The sequence below is a fragment of the Fusarium odoratissimum genome, assembly GCF_000260195.1.
Source record: "Fusarium odoratissimum NRRL 54006 unplaced genomic scaffold supercont1.21, whole genome shotgun sequence".
Lineage (NCBI taxonomy): Eukaryota > Fungi > Ascomycota > Sordariomycetes > Hypocreales > Nectriaceae > Fusarium > Fusarium odoratissimum.
The window spans coordinates 265,910-284,142 of NW_022158706.1; the positions used below are offsets into that span (position 1 = coordinate 265,910).

The 18,233-nt window shown below is 46.1% G+C and overlaps 7 protein-coding genes across 7 annotated transcripts; 5 read left to right on the plus strand and 2 right to left on the minus strand.

Moving 5' to 3' along the window:
• Positions 1–220: 220 nt before the first annotated feature.
• Positions 221–3,168, minus strand: FOIG_11268 (uncharacterized protein; the record flags this gene model as incomplete). The annotated part of the gene is made up of 4 exons (XM_031211822.1): positions 221–243; positions 1,117–1,181; positions 2,044–2,893; positions 2,964–3,168. 4 exons carry the CDS (start codon positions 3,166–3,168, stop codon positions 221–223), a joined length of 1,143 nt encoding a protein of 380 aa, XP_031058396.1.
• Positions 3,169–7,741: 4,573 nt separating this feature from the next.
• FOIG_11269 (uncharacterized protein) lies at positions 7,742–8,794 on the plus strand (the record flags this gene model as incomplete). Its single annotated transcript, XM_031211823.1, has 2 exons — positions 7,742–8,157; positions 8,220–8,794. The coding sequence occupies exons 1-2, from the start codon at positions 7,881–7,883 to the stop codon at positions 8,792–8,794; spliced, it is 852 nt and encodes a 283-aa protein (XP_031058397.1). The 5' UTR covers positions 7,742–7,880.
• A 170-nt stretch (positions 8,795–8,964) lies between these two features.
• Positions 8,965–9,294, plus strand: FOIG_11270 (uncharacterized protein; the record flags this gene model as incomplete). Its single annotated transcript, XM_031211824.1, has 1 exon — positions 8,965–9,294. The coding sequence occupies one exon, from the start codon at positions 8,965–8,967 to the stop codon at positions 9,292–9,294; it is 330 nt and encodes a 109-aa protein (XP_031058398.1).
• On the minus strand, positions 9,226–10,983 carry FOIG_11271 (uncharacterized protein; the record flags this gene model as incomplete). Its single annotated transcript, XM_031211825.1, has 2 exons — positions 9,226–10,192; positions 10,243–10,983. 2 exons carry the CDS (start codon positions 10,981–10,983, stop codon positions 9,431–9,433), a joined length of 1,503 nt encoding a protein of 500 aa, XP_031058399.1. The 3' UTR covers positions 9,226–9,430.
• Positions 10,984–12,136: 1,153 nt separating this feature from the next.
• FOIG_11272 (uncharacterized protein) lies at positions 12,137–13,708 on the plus strand (the record flags this gene model as incomplete). Its single annotated transcript, XM_031211826.1, has 1 exon — positions 12,137–13,708. One exon carries the CDS (start codon positions 12,137–12,139, stop codon positions 13,706–13,708), a length of 1,572 nt encoding a protein of 523 aa, XP_031058400.1.
• A 566-nt stretch (positions 13,709–14,274) lies between these two features.
• Positions 14,275–15,768, plus strand: FOIG_11273 (uncharacterized protein). Its single transcript, XM_031211827.1, has 2 exons — positions 14,275–14,841; positions 14,893–15,768. The coding sequence occupies exons 1-2, from the start codon at positions 14,583–14,585 to the stop codon at positions 15,549–15,551; spliced, it is 918 nt and encodes a 305-aa protein (XP_031058401.1). The 5' UTR covers positions 14,275–14,582; the 3' UTR covers positions 15,552–15,768.
• A 257-nt stretch (positions 15,769–16,025) lies between these two features.
• Positions 16,026–17,952, plus strand: FOIG_11274 (uncharacterized protein; the record flags this gene model as incomplete). The annotated part of the gene is made up of 5 exons (XM_031211828.1): positions 16,026–16,231; positions 16,306–16,552; positions 16,607–16,823; positions 16,881–17,192; positions 17,251–17,952. Exons 1-5 carry the CDS (start codon positions 16,060–16,062, stop codon positions 17,950–17,952), a joined length of 1,650 nt encoding a protein of 549 aa, XP_031058402.1. The 5' UTR covers positions 16,026–16,059.
• Positions 17,953–18,233: the final 281 nt, after the last annotated feature.

Here is an 18,233-nt window from a genome sequence, read left to right on the forward strand (position 1 = left end):
TAAGAGGCTCTGACTCGGCTCGGATGCTTGAAGGGCTCAGGACGCGGTTCTATGCTTATGAACAAGCCCTAGGATGAGACTTAATTTCGTCTTTGTTCCTTCTTTTGTAGCTCTCTAGGCACTCTTGCACCACTTTGTTTCGGAGTCTTAGGTACTCTTTAAGCCATGGAGTATTAAAGGATAGTATGAATTAAAGCGTTTGCTTTCCTAATGCCGCAGTTTATAAGCCCTCTGAGTTCTTGCCTACAAGATCTAGCAACACTTGCACGAAATCCTATGTTATTTTTAGGCCTCTTGTATCCTTTGAGTTAGAACTAAATACATAATTGGGGCTAATAGAACCTCAAAGTATTACAAGGGCGCTGATTGTATCACCACTATGTTCATTGTTGCAGACCTGGGCTAGCTTGTTAATATAAAACTGGAATACTTTAAGGTCTAGTATCTCCGCTTTGTATTTTCTGGTTAATTAACTCTCGTATAGATAAGCAGGCAGTGTTCTAACCTCTTGCAAGGTAACCTCGAGAAGTATAGGTTTATACAAGAGTTCGAGTTAGTAAGAGGTTAAGCTACCGAACTTATCTAATTGCCAACAAAGTGATATAGACATGGTTGCTTCTGGACTAGATGGCAGCAGGTAATATGATAACCGGGATCAAATGTTCAGCTGCCGATAGAAGTGGTTAAGGCCATAAAAGAAGAAAACAACTTATTAATATTGTGGTAGATATAAGTGAAGTTCAGCTAGGCTGCCACCCTTACGTTTTATCGATCATAGAGCATGACGCCATCCCACGCAGATGACAACACCAACCCGTTGATTAAGGATTCTCTACATATGTGGCTGACAAAGATGACGTAACCGATAATAAAACATGTTCGCCGTGGGAAGATGTGATATTCTGGCTTGCAGATTTGAGACAATACGGCAGAGGAGAGCATGTAGGAGGCCGACCATACGTAGCGTGTCAGTCTCTGATTGAGTCTGTTTCGCCCCACTCCAAGTCAGCAATCCTGTAGGCCAACCACTTATAAGGAATCTAGGAAGGTTGCAATGTTTTCTAGATTTCATCTTTAGTTGGTTGATGTCCTGGTGCTCGAAAACTACAATCTTACCTGCCTCATCTGGGCTCTCCAGGGAAGACCCCACCAAGAAACTAACAGCATACGAACTCGGCGGTCTTATTAATATAGCTCTACCTTGCATTGCACGGAGCTCAATAAGCTTTAAAATTTTTAAGATATAAATAAGATATTAAGCTAGTATTATAAGATAAAAAGAATTAAATTATAAACAAAAGGGATTATAATTATATAAAAGGTATCATAAGTAATTGATTAAATAAATATTAATATATATATATTAGGTAAATTATTTAAAAATAGTACTTAAGAAAGGTTAAAATAACTTAGTAGTTAATATTACAACATATATAATAAGGCCAGATATAATATAAGGACCTATTAGGTAGTAATTAAGATATCTAAGGAAGGGTATAATAAGTTATTTTAATTAATTAAATAGTTTATAATAGTTTTCTTATAATTTAAAGTATCGAGGTTAAGATTTTTATATTACTTACTTATCTAGGTTACTTACTTATTAACTATGGTAATATACTTTAAAACTTAATAATATAAAGTTATATTATATAATCCCATACTACAAGTCCCTTAATAATAGTAGGAAGCATAATTACAAGTTGGCATAGTATACTGCTATGCCATAGATACCTCCACCGGATCCTCCAAGCAGTCATATAATCTGGGGCATAGTCCAGCCAGAGTTTTGTATCTCGTTCTGCTTTTGAGTTTGGGAGTAATGGCGTTGTATGAAATCCTATATTCCCCATATCGATATACCAGACCGTAGTCCAGAGGTATAGGGCTCCAAATGTACTCGGATATTCTTTCCAGCAAGCCTCCCAAAGTTTTACTGCATAAACTTCGACTGACGTCACTGGTACCAAGTCGTCCACCACGGAGCTAGATGGCGGGTTTAGCCTGCCGAATTGATTTAGAACCTTAGTTCGGAGCACAAACCGCTCTGGGCTCGTATGGTCGAGAATGCGGTAAACTTCATCAAATGCTTCCAAAAGGCCATCGAGCCCGTCACCCTTTTTAGGCTTGCCTCTCGTAGCTGGTACATTCCTATTAGGTGAGTCATTTAACCCTCGTCCGGTGTATTTTCGCTCATGGAGCAGCCAAACTTGGTCGCGGAATTCTTCGTCGAGCTGCCAGCGACGTTCGAAAACGAGACTTTCCCATAGAAGAAGTGCAAATACGACATCTCTACCAATTAGAAAATATCCGGGGCGTAATATTCCATTCCTGGTTGGCAGTGCTGGCCATCTCTTGTGCACGTTGGGATGCAGGTATAACCAAGAGCCAAGTCTCTGAATCATCTTCCTGTCATCATCGATATTTTCAATAAGGCTTGTCACGATTGTGTGAGCAGCTGCTCTGCAGTGCTTTATTTTCCAATCCTTCGTGTCCATCGGTTCCATGAACTGTTTGTTGGACTTTAGGAGTTGTTGCTCGCTGTCGATGCTGTAGCTGATCACTGGGCTAAAGCCAGAGCTGTAGTTGATCATTGATCTAAAGTTGGAGCTGTAATATGGAAGGACATAAGCCATACTAGTAGCATCACGGGACAGCAATGGAGCTCTTATGTCATCCACTGCATACCAATGAGCCAGGTGTGTATCGTAGTTGGAGACACGGTAAGACACGACTACTAATATAAGGAAAAACATGGCTATGCAGGCACACGTGAGCATCCCAAGAACGTAGAGATTTGCCTCAAGAGCTCCAACGGCTGCCCGGACCGCTGGGAATACAGTGGGAACGAAGACAATTCCTGCCTCCCAACGGGATCGTCGGCATAATTTACCTGGGTAAGCATATTAGCGGTCCTGTAAGTCGAACCTAGAGAACGCAGGAAGCACAGGTAGTATACATACCAACACTAAACATCTGGATAATACGCCGAATAGCCCACCAGATGAAGACTCCGTCTAAGATCCAAGGTGAGAATGCAAGTCTTCCCCAAAATTCGTATCCGTTCCATCCCCGGAAAATTATTTCGATACCTATCGAGGCGCAGTGGTCCCAGTATAAGGCAGAGACTGGGATAATAACCGTCCAGGAAATACTGATTAAGCCCATCAGTATCCACATCACATCATCTGTCGAGTGCCACCACCTGCGGCTCAATGTGTAGCCGCTATGCCGCACATTATACTGCCAAAAAAGCAGCAATACAGAACCGCATATTGCAGTACTAAGATGAAATGTGTTACGAAATTCAAGCTCGGTTTTGTCGTATGCAGGGGTCGTTGAGTTCGTCGAGTTGCACCGCTGGCCGTGGCTTTTAGTAACGGCCTCGGAAGCTGCCTCTGCTAGTGGTGCTGAAAAGGCAGTGGGGATGGCAGCAAGGAGACTAAACCAGCTGGGCTTCATCTAGTCTTTGATGAGCAATGGCGTTGAAGTTTAAACGATTAGAGACGTGGAAGGAATATTATAGAAGTCGATTTGCAAAAGCTCTAACTTCACCAGGGTATTACAGCTGCGTGTATATATTAGTTCTAGCAACTCTACTAACATGTATTACCCTCTTATAAAGATTTCCATCCATAAGACTATAGTCGCCTGCATCGTCGAGCTGAAACCTTGATTGCCCTAGCTGGGTTTACTAAGGAACCATAGTGGCGTTTACGTAATAATACCATTTATTAGTTGGATCACCAGACCACTAGTCAAACATAGTTTTCACTGTCACCCCTCTTACCTCGTTGTGACGGAAGCAAGGTTGCAATAAGGTCACAAGGGCGACAAAGTTTCAGACTGGTGGGTTCTGAAATTCGATTGAAAAGGCTTTTGCCGGCGATAATTCATTGGAAATCGAAGATTGGCAACGTATTAAAGCTATTTAATTGGTGGGTATACTGGACTACAAATATGTATTGTTGACATGTGATCGCCAGGGAATCAAGAATTCCACTCATGTCACCTGTTCCGGTACTTGATGACATATTATCGTCCGAGCAGAATAAATAGATAGCTTCTTAATTACGTTAATATATACACATTGGAAAAGAAATGCCATAGATCATAAAAGACTCTCACCTAGCCATCAGCTCTACCTCACTACACATCAGATAGTTGACAAGAGGCTGAAGACTATAGTAGGGCATTGGTTGAAAACCAGGGATGAGTCCTGTCTCATGTTAACATACTTAAGTCGGCCGACTTTGTAAGGTCTCACCCATCCCTCCCCCCGTGTTGACGATTGTCAGTGGCTGTCGTTTAGGAGGACAGACAAATTCAACCGCTCAGAGCCTAAGGTGTTAGCTAAGGTTCTGACTTCCTAGTCTAAGTAAAGAAGTACTAAAATAGATTTTTCTTCCCTAAAATATATTAGCAGAGGAAAGACGCAAAACAATCCGAAGTAGGATTTTACCAACTCTTAAGAAAAGACATATAATAATACTTTTTATAATTTAGTAACCCTTATTATATAATAGTCATTAAGCCGACGAAACTGGGATTAGAGTTATATTATTTTAACTTTATATAACCCCAACACCAGCCATACAATTCAGGCGAAATCAGCTATAAAACCCTATAGATAAGCCACAAGGTTGCCCTATACTTAACCTTCTTATTTGCTAGAATTATGGCTGCTATAAAACCTAGCTGAAAGGCACCCAACAGGGCTGACTTGCTTACATAAGCATAATACTTTAGACCTAATAATTAACGCTTTAAGGTAATCTAGGTTTTATAACCTTATAGGCTTAATTTACAGTAGAGGTTAGTATTTTAATAGCTCCCTTTTATTATAGAAGTAATAACAAGTCCTAAGAACTGCCGATCTAATACATAAAGCCTGTGTAGGCTGTAATCCACAGCCTCTCAAGCTTATATTAGTGGAAGTATATCCACCTATTGCTTCTCTAGGAAGGGTGCGTAGCGGTGTAAAGCTGATGTATGGCGTCAAACAAACAAATAAAATTAATTACGGCATGGGGGCCAGATAGAGCCGGATTGATTTGTGTTATTATTAATAGGCTCACAACGACGCCTTCTCGGAGGTGTGTGTTACATTTCCCGCAAGCCTTGTTGCATACAGAATGCGAAGATAAAGATGGGAGCGATAGAGGGAGACACTAGTAGGCAGATTACTCAATCATGGTCAAACTCAACTATATGCAAAGTCCTCGACATTACGGGTTTGGTCCCCCGTAAGTGATAGGCTCTCTATACGGCAGCTGGTGCCCCTTCTTGATTACAACAATTGCAATGACGCCCAACCTTTGAGGGAATAATCAGCATGATCGATAACCTGATATTTGCAATGGAATTGTCACGCTTTTATGCAGAAAGCCAGAATAACACGAAACGGAAATGGCAGAGTGAGGCAAAAAGAAGAATCATATACTGGATGGTATTGGACATGAAATTGTGAGGACGGCTAAGAAGTGGAAGTGCGACGACCCTGCCAACTGTTAAAGCCACAGGAAAATTGGCTTTTGAGTAGACTTGTTATAGTTAATACAGCTGAATAGGTGTTGTACGACCCAACACCACCTATACAACTCGTATAAAATCGGCCACAAAAGCTTACATCTAAGCCACAGGGTCACCCTATCTGTTTAAGTGGCATAAGCCTTCGCTACATACCTCCCTACGACAACTGATATATAGGCACCTGGATATCTAAATATAGTAGCGCATCCGAGTGCCTAAATGATGCCAGCACGCTTTCCCATGTAGACCGTACCATCCGGGGCTCAGTTATTCCTATTACTAATTTTAAGCATTACAAAACGCCCTTAAAACCAGTTTATCTTATCTTTTGGCCAGACCAAAAGGCCATAGAAGTTGACGTTTCCCCTACTGAGTGCATAACAGTTATCAGGGGCCAAAAGTTGAGAACACGGAAACTCTGGTCCGAACAACGTTTAGGTGCGTCCAGGCAGTGTTTAGTGAAGATGATGGCTTAATACTGATTCTAGCAGGCTCGAGGAATCTCTGGCGCATGGATAGTGGTTGGGATAAACGTTTGCCGCATGATTTCCGCCGTCTTCGACGTCCAACCTCGCGCCATTATCCTCCCTATTAACCTTATGCTCCAGAGTATGACTAGGGCATGATCCGACATTCGAAAATTCGGCATCGCAAACGAAACTATCATGAGAGAACAAATCTTGGAAGCCATCGTGGCCCGCTTAGAGGATCCAGATACTTCTATCCGAAGCGCAGCCGTTGGAATACTAAAACGGCAACCACGTTTGACAGATAAGGTCCTCCTAAGCATTGTGGCCTTTTTAAACAATCAAGATACTTCCATCCGAAGCGCAGCTATTGGTATACTAGGACAGCAACTACACCTACCAGAGGGTATCCTCCAGAATATTATAACACTTTTAAATGATTCAGATACTTCTATCCGAAGTACAGCTATCGATATACTAGGACAGCAACCGAATTTACCAGACACGGCCCTCCAGCACATTATAACCTCTTTAAGCAATCCTCAAGATCCTTATCTCCGAAAGGCGGCCATTCATGCTCTGGGTAATCTCCTAGCCGAAGGGAATGCGACAGTGGAGAGAGCCACGCCGAATCTATCAGAATATTCTAGCTCGCGGCGCGAAGGAGAATCCCAGACAAAATGAAATTACGCTATTAATGATAGGGGGTTACTGTACATAGTGTGGGCTGTAATATATCGAATTACCATGTTCCTGTCTGTATATGCATTGCGTCTCTTTCCTTAGTGGTATTTTATTAAAAGTCACAATACTTGAGCTTTACACTGATAATGGTTCAATCTTTCTAAGGTAATGACTTTTAGACTGTGTTGATGCTAGGTTTTGAGACGTGCACCGATTACGCCAATGGAATCTTCGTAGGTGACAAAGTACGCTTGCTTCTACCCTTTGGAATAATAGTTGTGGGAAATGTTGAGCGTCTGGATTGTCTGAGGATGCCCTCGAATAAACGGCCCTCCAAAGTAGACGTCTGTGATGTTATAGAGTTCGGAGTGGAGATTTGAGAGCTGGCCAGTCTTGTTAAAGAGGGCAAAATCCAACGAACGGCAGACATCTGCCTCGGGGACTATGCATAACATCCAAGTTGAACTCACGAAAGAACGAAGCGATCCCTATTCAACCAATTCAGATCCACCGGGCTGCATCGAAGAAACTTAGTGAATAGTACATGGGCAGCCGGAGCCAGCCCCCTATAGACTACCGTGTCAGGTGGGACGTTGTACAAAAGAAGTAACGCGATAAAAGAGCTTACATTGGAGCACCTGGATGCCCTTAGTTGCTTCTAAAAGTGGCATCTGCCTATCAACAACGGTCAGTATACACTATTCAGCGAATAATCAAGTAAAGTCTGTGACTAAGCATCGTTCAAGGTGCTGGGAGTTCTACCTACGGCCAGCAGTCGAATGGTGTTGATAGATGTTTCGTCAGAGTGGTTCATAGTCGCGTTATGACTGTTACTGCATGGAATTTTCAAGCCTGTCTGCATGAATCAAGGTAATGAAAGAATAAAAGCAAGATGATGCCAAAGGGATAAATCTGAGTAGTTGATAGCAGCAATGCTCGTTTATATAATTATATACAGTGGGACGGGTTTCCCGGGGCGTGTCTCTCCAGTACAGGACCAAGGAACAATATAGTACTCTTCGATTTCCTCTGGGTCTATAATCGCATACATTGCATAGCATTTCCAAAGGTCGCATTGAGGAAGCTGATGTTATTTTGGCTGATCTACAGGAAGGCGGGCACACTATATTGAGCCCCACGTTACTGGCCGAGCGCAACGAGATCGTCCGTGCGTACAAGCTTGAAACCGAGAACGCCATGACTTGGTCCCAACTTATCCGTGGAGGGTCAGACAAGGGTGGATCTAGAGCTCTACGCCGTTTTGTGCTTGGTCTGGGCACCCAGCTTATAGTCCAATTATCCGGCATCAACGCCACCTCTTACTATCTCCCAACCGTCTTGATAGAGTCCGTCGGACTTGAAGAAAAGCTGGCTCGTCTCCTGACCGCTGTCAATTCGGTCCATTACATATTTTTCTCATACCTGGGAATGATGCTCATTGACAAATGGGGCCGTCGTGGTGCGATGATCTACGGTAAGCAATAACACACGTTGTCACTGGGAACAAGAACATGGAGTGCTTACGATATGATACAGGAACTTCGGGGTGCTTTATATGCTATCTCGTTCTTACGATTCTCGTCCGGACTGGACAGTACACCACTGATGATGGATTGAGATACAGGGTGGGAGCGGCCTCGGTGTCGATGATCTTCCTTTTCTATGCTATCTTTGGCGCCGGTTGGCAGGGTACGGCATGGCTCTACAACACCGAGATAAACTCCCTGGCCATGCGAATGAAGGGAGCTTCAGCCAGTGTTGCCACTCAATGGGCCATTAATTACATGGTTGTTCAAATCACCCCCATCGGCATTCTGAACTTGGGCTGGAAGTTTTACCTTATCTGGGTCTTTATGCAGTTCTTCTCCATACCGATTCTATACGTCTTTTACCCCGAAACTGCGAATAAAAGACTTGAAGATATCGACATTGTCTTCGACGAGGGTCTGCGCATCTGCGTTTTTCTGGATAAGGAACCTACTCAGGTCCGGCGTCCCTCTCGCTTTATTGCAATGGAAGAGCAGGAGGTGGAGCAGGCTGCTCATAATGTTAAGAATGTCGGCACCGAAGATGAAAAGGCTAAGCATACTGTATCTCACTCTGAGAACTAAAACTTGAATAAATATTATTCTTTTTTTCTTTAGGAAAGGTATTCATTTGGTGACGAGAAGATCCGCAAGGAGGCGCTTGAGCAGCTTGATAATGTCTACTTCCACGTCGAAGACACCCAGACTTTATTCGCAACAAGGGTCTTTCAGCTACTACTCAGGTGATTACGCTGATGGCTCGCCTCATCAAGCAGCGTGACTTGGCCAACGCTACGCTTCATGGACATTCTAAGGAGGCATTGAGTGGATCTATCCTCGAGGAAGCGCCTTTCCCGGAAGTATTGGTTGCTAAGGCGTACAGCGCGGATAGAAAGAAGCTTGATCTTTTTGTCTATAATGGAAAAGAGACTGGAGTCTTTCAACTTGGGTTTGAGAGTTTGATTCCTGGTCAGCAGTACTCTGTCAGCAGTGGAGGTTCAGTCGCAGCTAATGGGGCCGGCAAGGCGTTCATTGATGCAGAGATTAATGGGAGAACTCAGATCATCCTGCAACCGATCGAATAGTTACATCAGGAGTTACACTTTCTTAAACTTTATTCAAGTGGTTTGGGGATGACATCCTTCTTCTAACTGTTGCCCATCATATATGTATCCAACCTCCTGCACCAATTCCCTATGGGTACACGACTAGAAATCTAGTTTACAATCCAATCTTAAACCCGCCTGGCCAATATTTCTGAAAAGTCCGAGAAGGATCATACTTGCGAGAGATCTGAAGCAACTTCTGCTTATTCTCCTTTCCATAGCCATTATAAATGTTCTGGAACCCGGCTGCGTCTCCCATGTAGGTGAAAGGATCATAGATACCAGCCTTCTGGGTAGCATTAGCAATTGCCCAAGTCGTGTCCTCGATCCACTTGAACACAGCATCATTGTGCTCATCGCCACTCCACTCAACAACCTCTGCCCAAGCAATGTACGTGCCCTTCTTCTCGACATCCAATCCCAGGGCATTACCTCCGGGGTTGTACTTCTTAGAAGCCTTTGTCCAGAGAGATCCTAGAGGCTGCCAGTCGACAGAAATAAGCACGCGGTCCTTAGCGGGGAGGATCTTGTATAAGTCGGGAAGAGCGTCGAGGAAACCATCGTTCACAATCTGTATGCCCTTGAGTATCTCTTCGTATGTTTTACCCGTAGTGGTGCCGGCGATGAACTGGTCGTTGATCTTGGGAGTGACAAGTTGGCCAGTCTCATCTGAGAATTGAGCAAGAGTCTTCCTCTCGAACGTGTTGGAAATAGCGGGAAGGTCGAAGAATGGCCTGAAGCACTCAGGTTCCGGGTTCGAATCGCTGTCGTAGAAGAGAATTGCGCCGCCAATAGTTGTCTCCTCATCAACTGCAATCACCTGAGGAACAATGTGTGCAAGAGGGTCCGTATTGAAGGCAGAGAAATTTGCCACTGCCTGCAGTTCTGTCAGTCTTGATCAAGTAATTTCTTTATGGTGTCTCGTACCTTCAAGAACCCAGGTATATCAGCGACGCTGTAGATACCAGCGTAAATCTGATCCGATGGGAAAGTGGCGAGCTTGAACTTGGTGACAATGCCGAAATTGTTAGATCCGCCCTTCAGAGCCCAAAAGAGATCTGGATGTGACTTTGAAGTGACTGATATGATCTTGCCGCTGGACACCACGAGCTCATACTCGAGTACGTTATCCGCAGCCCATCCACGCTGGTTGCCATGGAAATTGATGCCTCCAGCCAGAAGCAGACCCGGTACACCGACTGGAGAAAGGCGACCACCCGCAACTGCAAGCTTGTGCTGGCCTAGATAGCGATAAACCTGGCCCCAATCCAAGCCAGGTCCAACCCAAACCGACTTTTTGTCTTTGGCCAATTCGAGAGTTGTCAAATTGGACATGACGAATAGCGGACCTCCGTCGATGTTATTAGCGCCTGCAATGGCCATGTGTCCGCCTCCACGCAGACCAAAGGATGTACGACCGGTGCTCATCAATTTGACTGCCTCAGCAACATGCTTTGCGATGGTAGGGCGGAAGACGCAAGCTGGCTCTAGGACCTCATTGTTGGACCAGAAATCTTGCGACTCATACACGTAGACTGTGTCCTTGGGGTAAAAGGTGTTGTCGGGAAAGGCATGCTTGAGTGCATCGCAGCCAGACTCAGTCTTCTTTGCCGCGATCGCAGGGCAGGCTGCCAGCAATAGCAAGCTGAGGGCTGTGCTGCTCAGCATGACGAACTGCACAAGATGATTGACAATTGATGAAGAGGATGAATGATGAAGCCCATTGAGTTTGACCGCTACGATTGAAATTTTGATGGGATGGCCACGAGCTGGTTGCCGGATTGATTCGCGGACCTGCATGGCCCAGTATTTTAGGTGCTGTAGGTGCATCGGTTCATTTACTAGAGATGGGAGGTGATGATCGCTATACAGGACCCAGAGACATGGACATGGAGTCGATGGAAGCCGCTGATTCGATGGCTTACGGGCCTAGTCAGCCTCGGTAAATATTCAGCCCTACCCTATTGGTTACTGGCAGCATTTAACTGAACAATCGGAAAACGGGCTAGACCAAGACCTGAAGATTACTAGAAATATAGGAATGGAATCCATATTTTGAGATGGAGACTTCCCGTGAAATGTTATTAGTGGCCGATCTAGCGATTTACTAGAGACGTGTCTCTAGCCTACTACGACTTTGAAGCAATCCAGAGGCATTTCAAATATCAGCTACTGCTGAGCACATGCCAAGATTCTCATGGAACAGTGATATGCTCGACGTGATTAACGAAACTCCCCACCGTCGACGCGGAAAGCTATTCCAGAGCTATCAGTGCACAGGCTCGGAAGTCATGAACCATTGACGTTGATACCCATAACGAGGTTCCAATCATTGTCATCCAACAGCGCCATTAGCTTCTGACCATGAAACTTGCCAACAGCTCCCGCAGAATTAACCGCGCCATCAAGAGGGCCGAATTTCTTCACGGCACCTTCGATCCAACCATAGGGGCGTTATTTCAAAGCTTGCGTGCCGTATTCCCGACTTAACTCGCTGCAGATCTTGCGGACATTTCTTTGTGCGTGCGATCTTTTGCGCGGACTAGACTAACTGCGGGATCATCACCATCTCGGTCTTGATGAAAATGACATTTATTCATTATTAACAATAGGTGAATATTTTCACGTAATGGTCATCTTATACTATCAAGCTCACAACAAGAATCGTGCCGTGATACCCGTATTGCCCCAAGTTACCCATGGGCCCCCGTGTTCTACTAGCTCCCCGGGACTGGTATATGAACAAACCATGAATCCAGAATGAGAGAAACCAGTCAAGCCCTCAATTTGCTCTTGTTCTTTCCTTCTCTTTGCTGGCAAAATGGGTACTTCTTACAATTCTTTCCTCAATCTTCGAGGCCGCGCCTTGCGCCAAGCTCAAATCGGCCTCATTGCTGCGCCAGCGTTCATTTTATTTGGCTACAATCAGGCCGGCGTAGGCCCATTAGCGACACTAAAGAGCTTCGTTCATATGTTCCCCGACGTAGACACTGTCAACACGACCGGATCACTCAAATCTCACGACTCAACCAGCAAAGGAGCTGTGATAGCTTCTTTCCAGATCGGCGCCTTGATAGGCTCTCTGTCTTGTCTCTTTCTCGGAGATCAGCTCGGTCGACGAAAAACAATATTCCTGGCCGCCGTTCTTACGATAATTGGCCAGATTCTCCAGGTAGCGGCTTATCACTTGATTCAGTTCGTTGTCGGCCGTATTATACTCGGAATAGGAATTGGTGAAATTAGCGTCGTGGTACCGATTTGGCTTTCAGAATGCTCCCCTGCATCGCATCGTGGAAGAGACGTGGTGGCCGCTGGGATATTCATGTGTCTCGGCTATGCCTTGTGCAACTGGATCGACTACGGGTTCTACAACCTACCCACGTCAACCTTGCAGTGGCGGCTACCACTGGCTGTGTCTATGCCGCTTTCATGTCTCATTCTAGGAGTCATCATGTTCATGCCCGAATCGCCAAGATGGCTGGTCCAAGTAAACCAGGCAGAGAAGGCCACCGCCACATTGATGGCACTTAAGAATCGTTCCGAGATCGACGAAGCCATCAGCACCGAGATCGCGCAAATTGAATCGTCACTCGAGAATGCTCGACAGGAGCGAACCTCTCTGATGAGCATCTTCTCCAAGAACAAAGAGAAACTTGGTTATCGCTTTTTTCTGTGTATATTTCTGCAGTTTGTGCAGCAAATGTGCGGCGGAAATCTCATCTCAACCTACGCATCGACTATTTTTCAAGACAACCTCAGCCTTGGCGTAAGCCTTTCTAAGATTCTGGCAGCGTGTGCTCTGACCTGGAAGTTCCTCAGCTGTTTCGTCAGCTATATTGCAATCGACAGATGGGGCCGCCGTGCGGTCTTTATGATTAGTGGAGCTGGCATGTCTATGTGTATGACCTGTTTGGCTATTTGTACCAGTTTTCCCTCCTCGTCACGCTCGGCCTCGATCGCTTCAGCTTTTTTCATCTTTCTTTTCAACTCATTCTATCCGATCGGATTCCTTGGAGCCAACTTTCTATACTGTAGTGAGGTTGCGCCTGTTAGGTTGCGAGTGGCTATGAACTCGGTCTCCACGGCCAACCACTGGCTGTGGAATTTCGTTGTCACGATGGTCACGCCAGTCGCCATCGAAAACATTGGCTACCGGTATTATATCATGTATGCCGTCATATCAGCTTCGATACCCATCGTCGTCTTCTTCTTCTATCCGGAGACCATGAATCGCAACCTTGAGGCGCTCAATAATACCTTCGTAGAAGCGAGCACGGTCTTCGAAGTGGTTTCGATGGCTCGCAGGATGCCTACCCAGGAAATGGAGGATGATTCATTCGATGGGAGGGCGCAGGACGGCAAGAAGAATCTGGAAGAAAAGGAATACGCATGAACAGCCCACAAATTTCAACAGCATCTAGCTTATAATGACAAGACTGGAAAGGCCCGAGGGGGGTTGTTTAAGTGACTCGGCAGTTTGATGTAGGTTAGGTAACGCCACTTGGCCGATTGCCCCATGACCCATCTCGGATTTACGCATCGATTCGCATCAACAAGTATAACGTGACCGAGACCAGATGGTAATTGCATATTTTACTGACTTGACATGCGCGTGGAATGGCAGTAGGGAATACCTCCCCGGATCTCTGCATGTTTTTGATGTCCCTTAATGTTAAGTGCCAGCGTGTTTTCTTCTTAAATATCCAGTTATGCTTCTCAGTTTCACCCAAACTGAATAGCATTGTAAGCCAGCTGTGTTATTTGCAACTAAGACTTGTGGCTGAGAGCTTATATCACCAGAAAGGACTGAGGTGCTTCGGGGCTCTCCATGCTATTTGCCTCCACTGTTGTCCCCACCTGGGACGTCCGTAGCTTCGCGCTAAAGGGTCGGCATCCATCGGACACCGACCCTGACAAAGATCCACCACCAAACACCGACGATGTTTGCAGAGATGACAAAGAAATGTTCCGGACTTGGGCGCGTCCCTCGTACAGAACCGACTCCACACAGATGGAATGCGGCTTCTACTGATTTCCAATGCCCGCTTCTTCCTGCTCGATGCAATCAGCGAAACCCAGTCGAACAATTCATTAGATGAAGAATCTTCGGTCTGACCGCTGTGTGACTGAAATGGACTTTCATTGTCCGTCTATATAAAGGCACACGTACCCAGCAACCTGACTGCCAGAACCGACCCATTCGTGATCCTCATTACAGCCTCTCGCTGCGAAACTCCCTCCTCTTAATCTCACACGTCCCTTTAGCAATGTCGCGCACTCTCCTCGTCACTGGTGCTACCGGTAAACAAGGCGGTTCTGTAATAGCTGCATTGCTTGCTGCCCAGGCCGATTTTAATATCCTCGCCCTTACACGAGACGTCTCATCACCCTCGGCGAAGAAGTTGGCAGCCAGATCCACCAAGATCACACTTCTAGAAGGCAACTTGGATGACACAGATGCCGTCTTCAAGAACGCCAGCAAGGTCGCGACTTCGCCTATATGGGGTGTTTTCAGCGTTCAAGTAAGTACATCTCGACTACCTCGAAACAAATGGACATACTGATTGCTGGAACAAGCCCCTGCGATAAACAAAACGGGACCGATCATCGAAGAGAAGCAAGGCAAAGATCTTGTAGATGCCGCTCTTAAGAACAAGGTTAAGCATTTCGTCTACTCCTCTGTCGACCGCAACGGGCTCAAATCGATCGAGAACCCCACCGACATTCCCCATTTCATAAGCAAGCACAACGTCGAGCTCCATTTGTTACGCAGAACTACTGGGACTGACATGGGCTGGACCATACTCCGCCCCGTCGCATTTATGGAGAACTTTGACGGCGGTCTTGTTGGCAAAATCTTTGCCTCGTGTTGGAAATTGGTTGTGAAATCTCGACCTCTTCAACTCATTGCGACGGCCGACATTGGAGCATTTGCAGCCAAAGCGTTCACCGATACCAATAAATTCGTTGGCAAGAGCATCTCGCTCGCAGGGGATGAGTTGACGTACGATCAGATGGCTGCGGTATTCAAGGAGAAGACTGGGTCAGAGGTGCCCTTGGCCGCTGGCATCCTGGCAAGGATGACGCTGTGGCTATCGAAGGAAATGGGCACCATGTTTGCCTTCTTTGAAAGAGAAGGGTATGGTGCTGATGTCAAAGAATTGCGGTGCATGCATCCTGAGCTTAAAACGCTAGGCACTTGGTTGGAAGGAAGCGTATATGTGAAGCGCCCATAGTCGGTGTTGTTTTTGGTTCACCTTGGACTGTGTAATCACCCTGCGACTCCATTTCTCTTCTACCATTGCTCACACTACGTGTAGCATTTATCCGCTTATCATGTGTAGTAGTTATAGCATTTTTTCATAGTCCTTTGAGGTTACAAGCCTCGTCTTTAATTGTCAGGGGAATGTTCTCTAGTACCGCCTCGATGATGATTCCCTTAGTTATCCTCTTTACGTTTCTCATGCAGTAGGATAATCGAGTCAATGAATAGGTCGCATGTATGACGATATTTGTGCATTGCGCCAACACGAACACAGAAACTTTCGAGGTGCGACGTAAGACCTAAAGTGCCTGGCTTACCTTAGCTTGCTGTGGAGCCAACAAGGCTCGATTATGCCACTCACGTGCCTGGGCGATGACAAAATCCACAAGCTGGCCTTTGCGAGCTGTCTGATTCAATCTTATCAAGACTTTATCAGCTTCGTATTCCTCATTCTTCAAATCGAGGCAGTACCTGTCAATATGACGCCACGTTTCTCTTGTCTTACGTGCAAGGACAAGAAGCAAAGTTGTGATCGCGCCCTACCCAAATGCTCCCGATGTTCTAGGCAAGGCTACAATTGCAGCTACCCGGACAAGAGGAAAACAGCGACAGGCAAACGCAAACAGGTTCGCGATCTCGAAGCCAAATTAAGTAAGCATTCTGCCGTTCTGGGCAGGGAAGAGAGCATCTGATCTTTGTGTGGCTGACAAACTATGTATGAACAGCGCTGTTGGAAGCTCGAGTCGATAGATCTCACTCACAGGCTGGCCATGCATCTGGTCGAAACACAAGCCCACATGCCGGAGACGAATCGCTACCGCCGCTACCTGAGACTTGCTTAGCAGCAGGTGGTAGAAGCCCTGGGTACCTTGGCAGTCTACAGGACGATTCCACTAGGGGTGATGCTCTAACGTCGAATGAAGCTGCAGCTACTGACGGCATCGCTGGTGATCCTCCAGTGACTCCCGAAATGTGGGTCAACTCATGGCCCCAGTCACATGTTGACATCTAATTCCTGACGGCCAGGATGAAATTGTATTTCGAAAAAATGAACCATGCAACACCCATGATTCATCGATCACGCTACGAAACGTGTGTCGAGTCGTCCAGTGCAAACCAGCCGCCCATGTGCCTGCAGTACATGGTTTGCGCAACAGGGGCAAGTCATGGGTCAGCTTGCCAGCCTCTAGCCATGCCACTCTACCGGCAGGCCAGGGCATATGCGGAAGCTGATGAGATGGATGTATGGTTGAATTCCAAGCTCGTGTCCAAGTTTTATCTGAACTGATGCTCAACGTAGGATGAAGGTCAGCGTTCCTTTGACCTAGCTCATGTCCAGGCTTGGCTCTTGATTGCAAACTTCGAGGCGCGCAAAGGTCTTTTCTCACGGGCAGCCGTCAGCCTGGCTCGGAGCATCCGCATGGCCCAAATGCTAAATCTGCATCGCGGACGAAGGAATGACGAGACGGAGACCCTCCCTCCTCGCGGTTTCGGCTCATCGCGCGACTGGATTGTACTGGAGGAGTGTCGCAGGACTTGGTGGTGCTTATATGTTTCGGATCGGCTTCTCTTTGCAACTTCGGGCCTGCCTTCAATCATTGATAGTACGCAGGTAAGCTGGTGCGTTTAATCAAGCTAGCTTTCGGCTCTCTGACATATTATTTGGACAGGCACATGCTTCTCTCCCAGCTTCTGATCAAGCGTTTCAGAGTGGATGTCCAGAGGAAACAAGTACGCTGCAACGCGTGCTGCATAGCCCAGATCGTGCATGCTCGCTCCTGGCTCTGAGAGTACTAGCAGCATCTCTTTTCCATCGTGCCGTCTATCTTTCCGACTCAAGGAAAACAGAAGATGGCGACAATACAAACGATGAAGCTTACTGGGGCATCCATAAAGCTATTGAGAACGAGCTAATATCCTTACAATCTGCTATACCTGAAAGCTTCAGGCTACCACACGGCCTCAAATGTCAGCAGTCTGTTTTCATACATGTCTTGATACAAATGACCATACTTTCTCTTTACAAACCAACGATGCAGAGCGCCCAAGGCGGCAATAGACGTAACTCATCATATATCGCCAATCCAAGCTGCAAGCACGTGGGGATTGCAGTCCTGCACATTGTCAACATGTTCAAATCGATGGAGGATATTAACACGGCCTTGCAAAATCCCATACAGAGCTACGCTGCACATACAGTCGCCTTGGTCTTGTTATCTAATTCGGATATTGGCCAAGACGAAGCATCGAAAGTCGCCAGTGCTAAATTCCTGCAGCGATCTTTACGGCAAGCTGGTAAAACTTCACCTATTGCACTTTCTTTGAGTGAGCAGCTGGAGCTGAAACTCGCTGAGAGAGATGGTCTGAGTTGATGGCGCAGTAAAGCAAGGATTCGGCCAACGTGTTTTGACAGCCACCTATATGGCTGGGATGGTTACCTTACGGGACAAGTCAAGCCATCTGCTAGGTCTGGAGAGATTGGAATTCCACAGAGAGCCAGAAATAGGCTGCAGGAGTTCAAAGTTGTAATATAGGTAGGAGTTAATATATAAGCGAAGTCCCCATGGGGACAATTATCTTGCGCTTGGATCAAACCAATAGTCCAAACGCTATTCAGCCTGGTAATAGAAGATAGACTATAGCGATTTGTGTC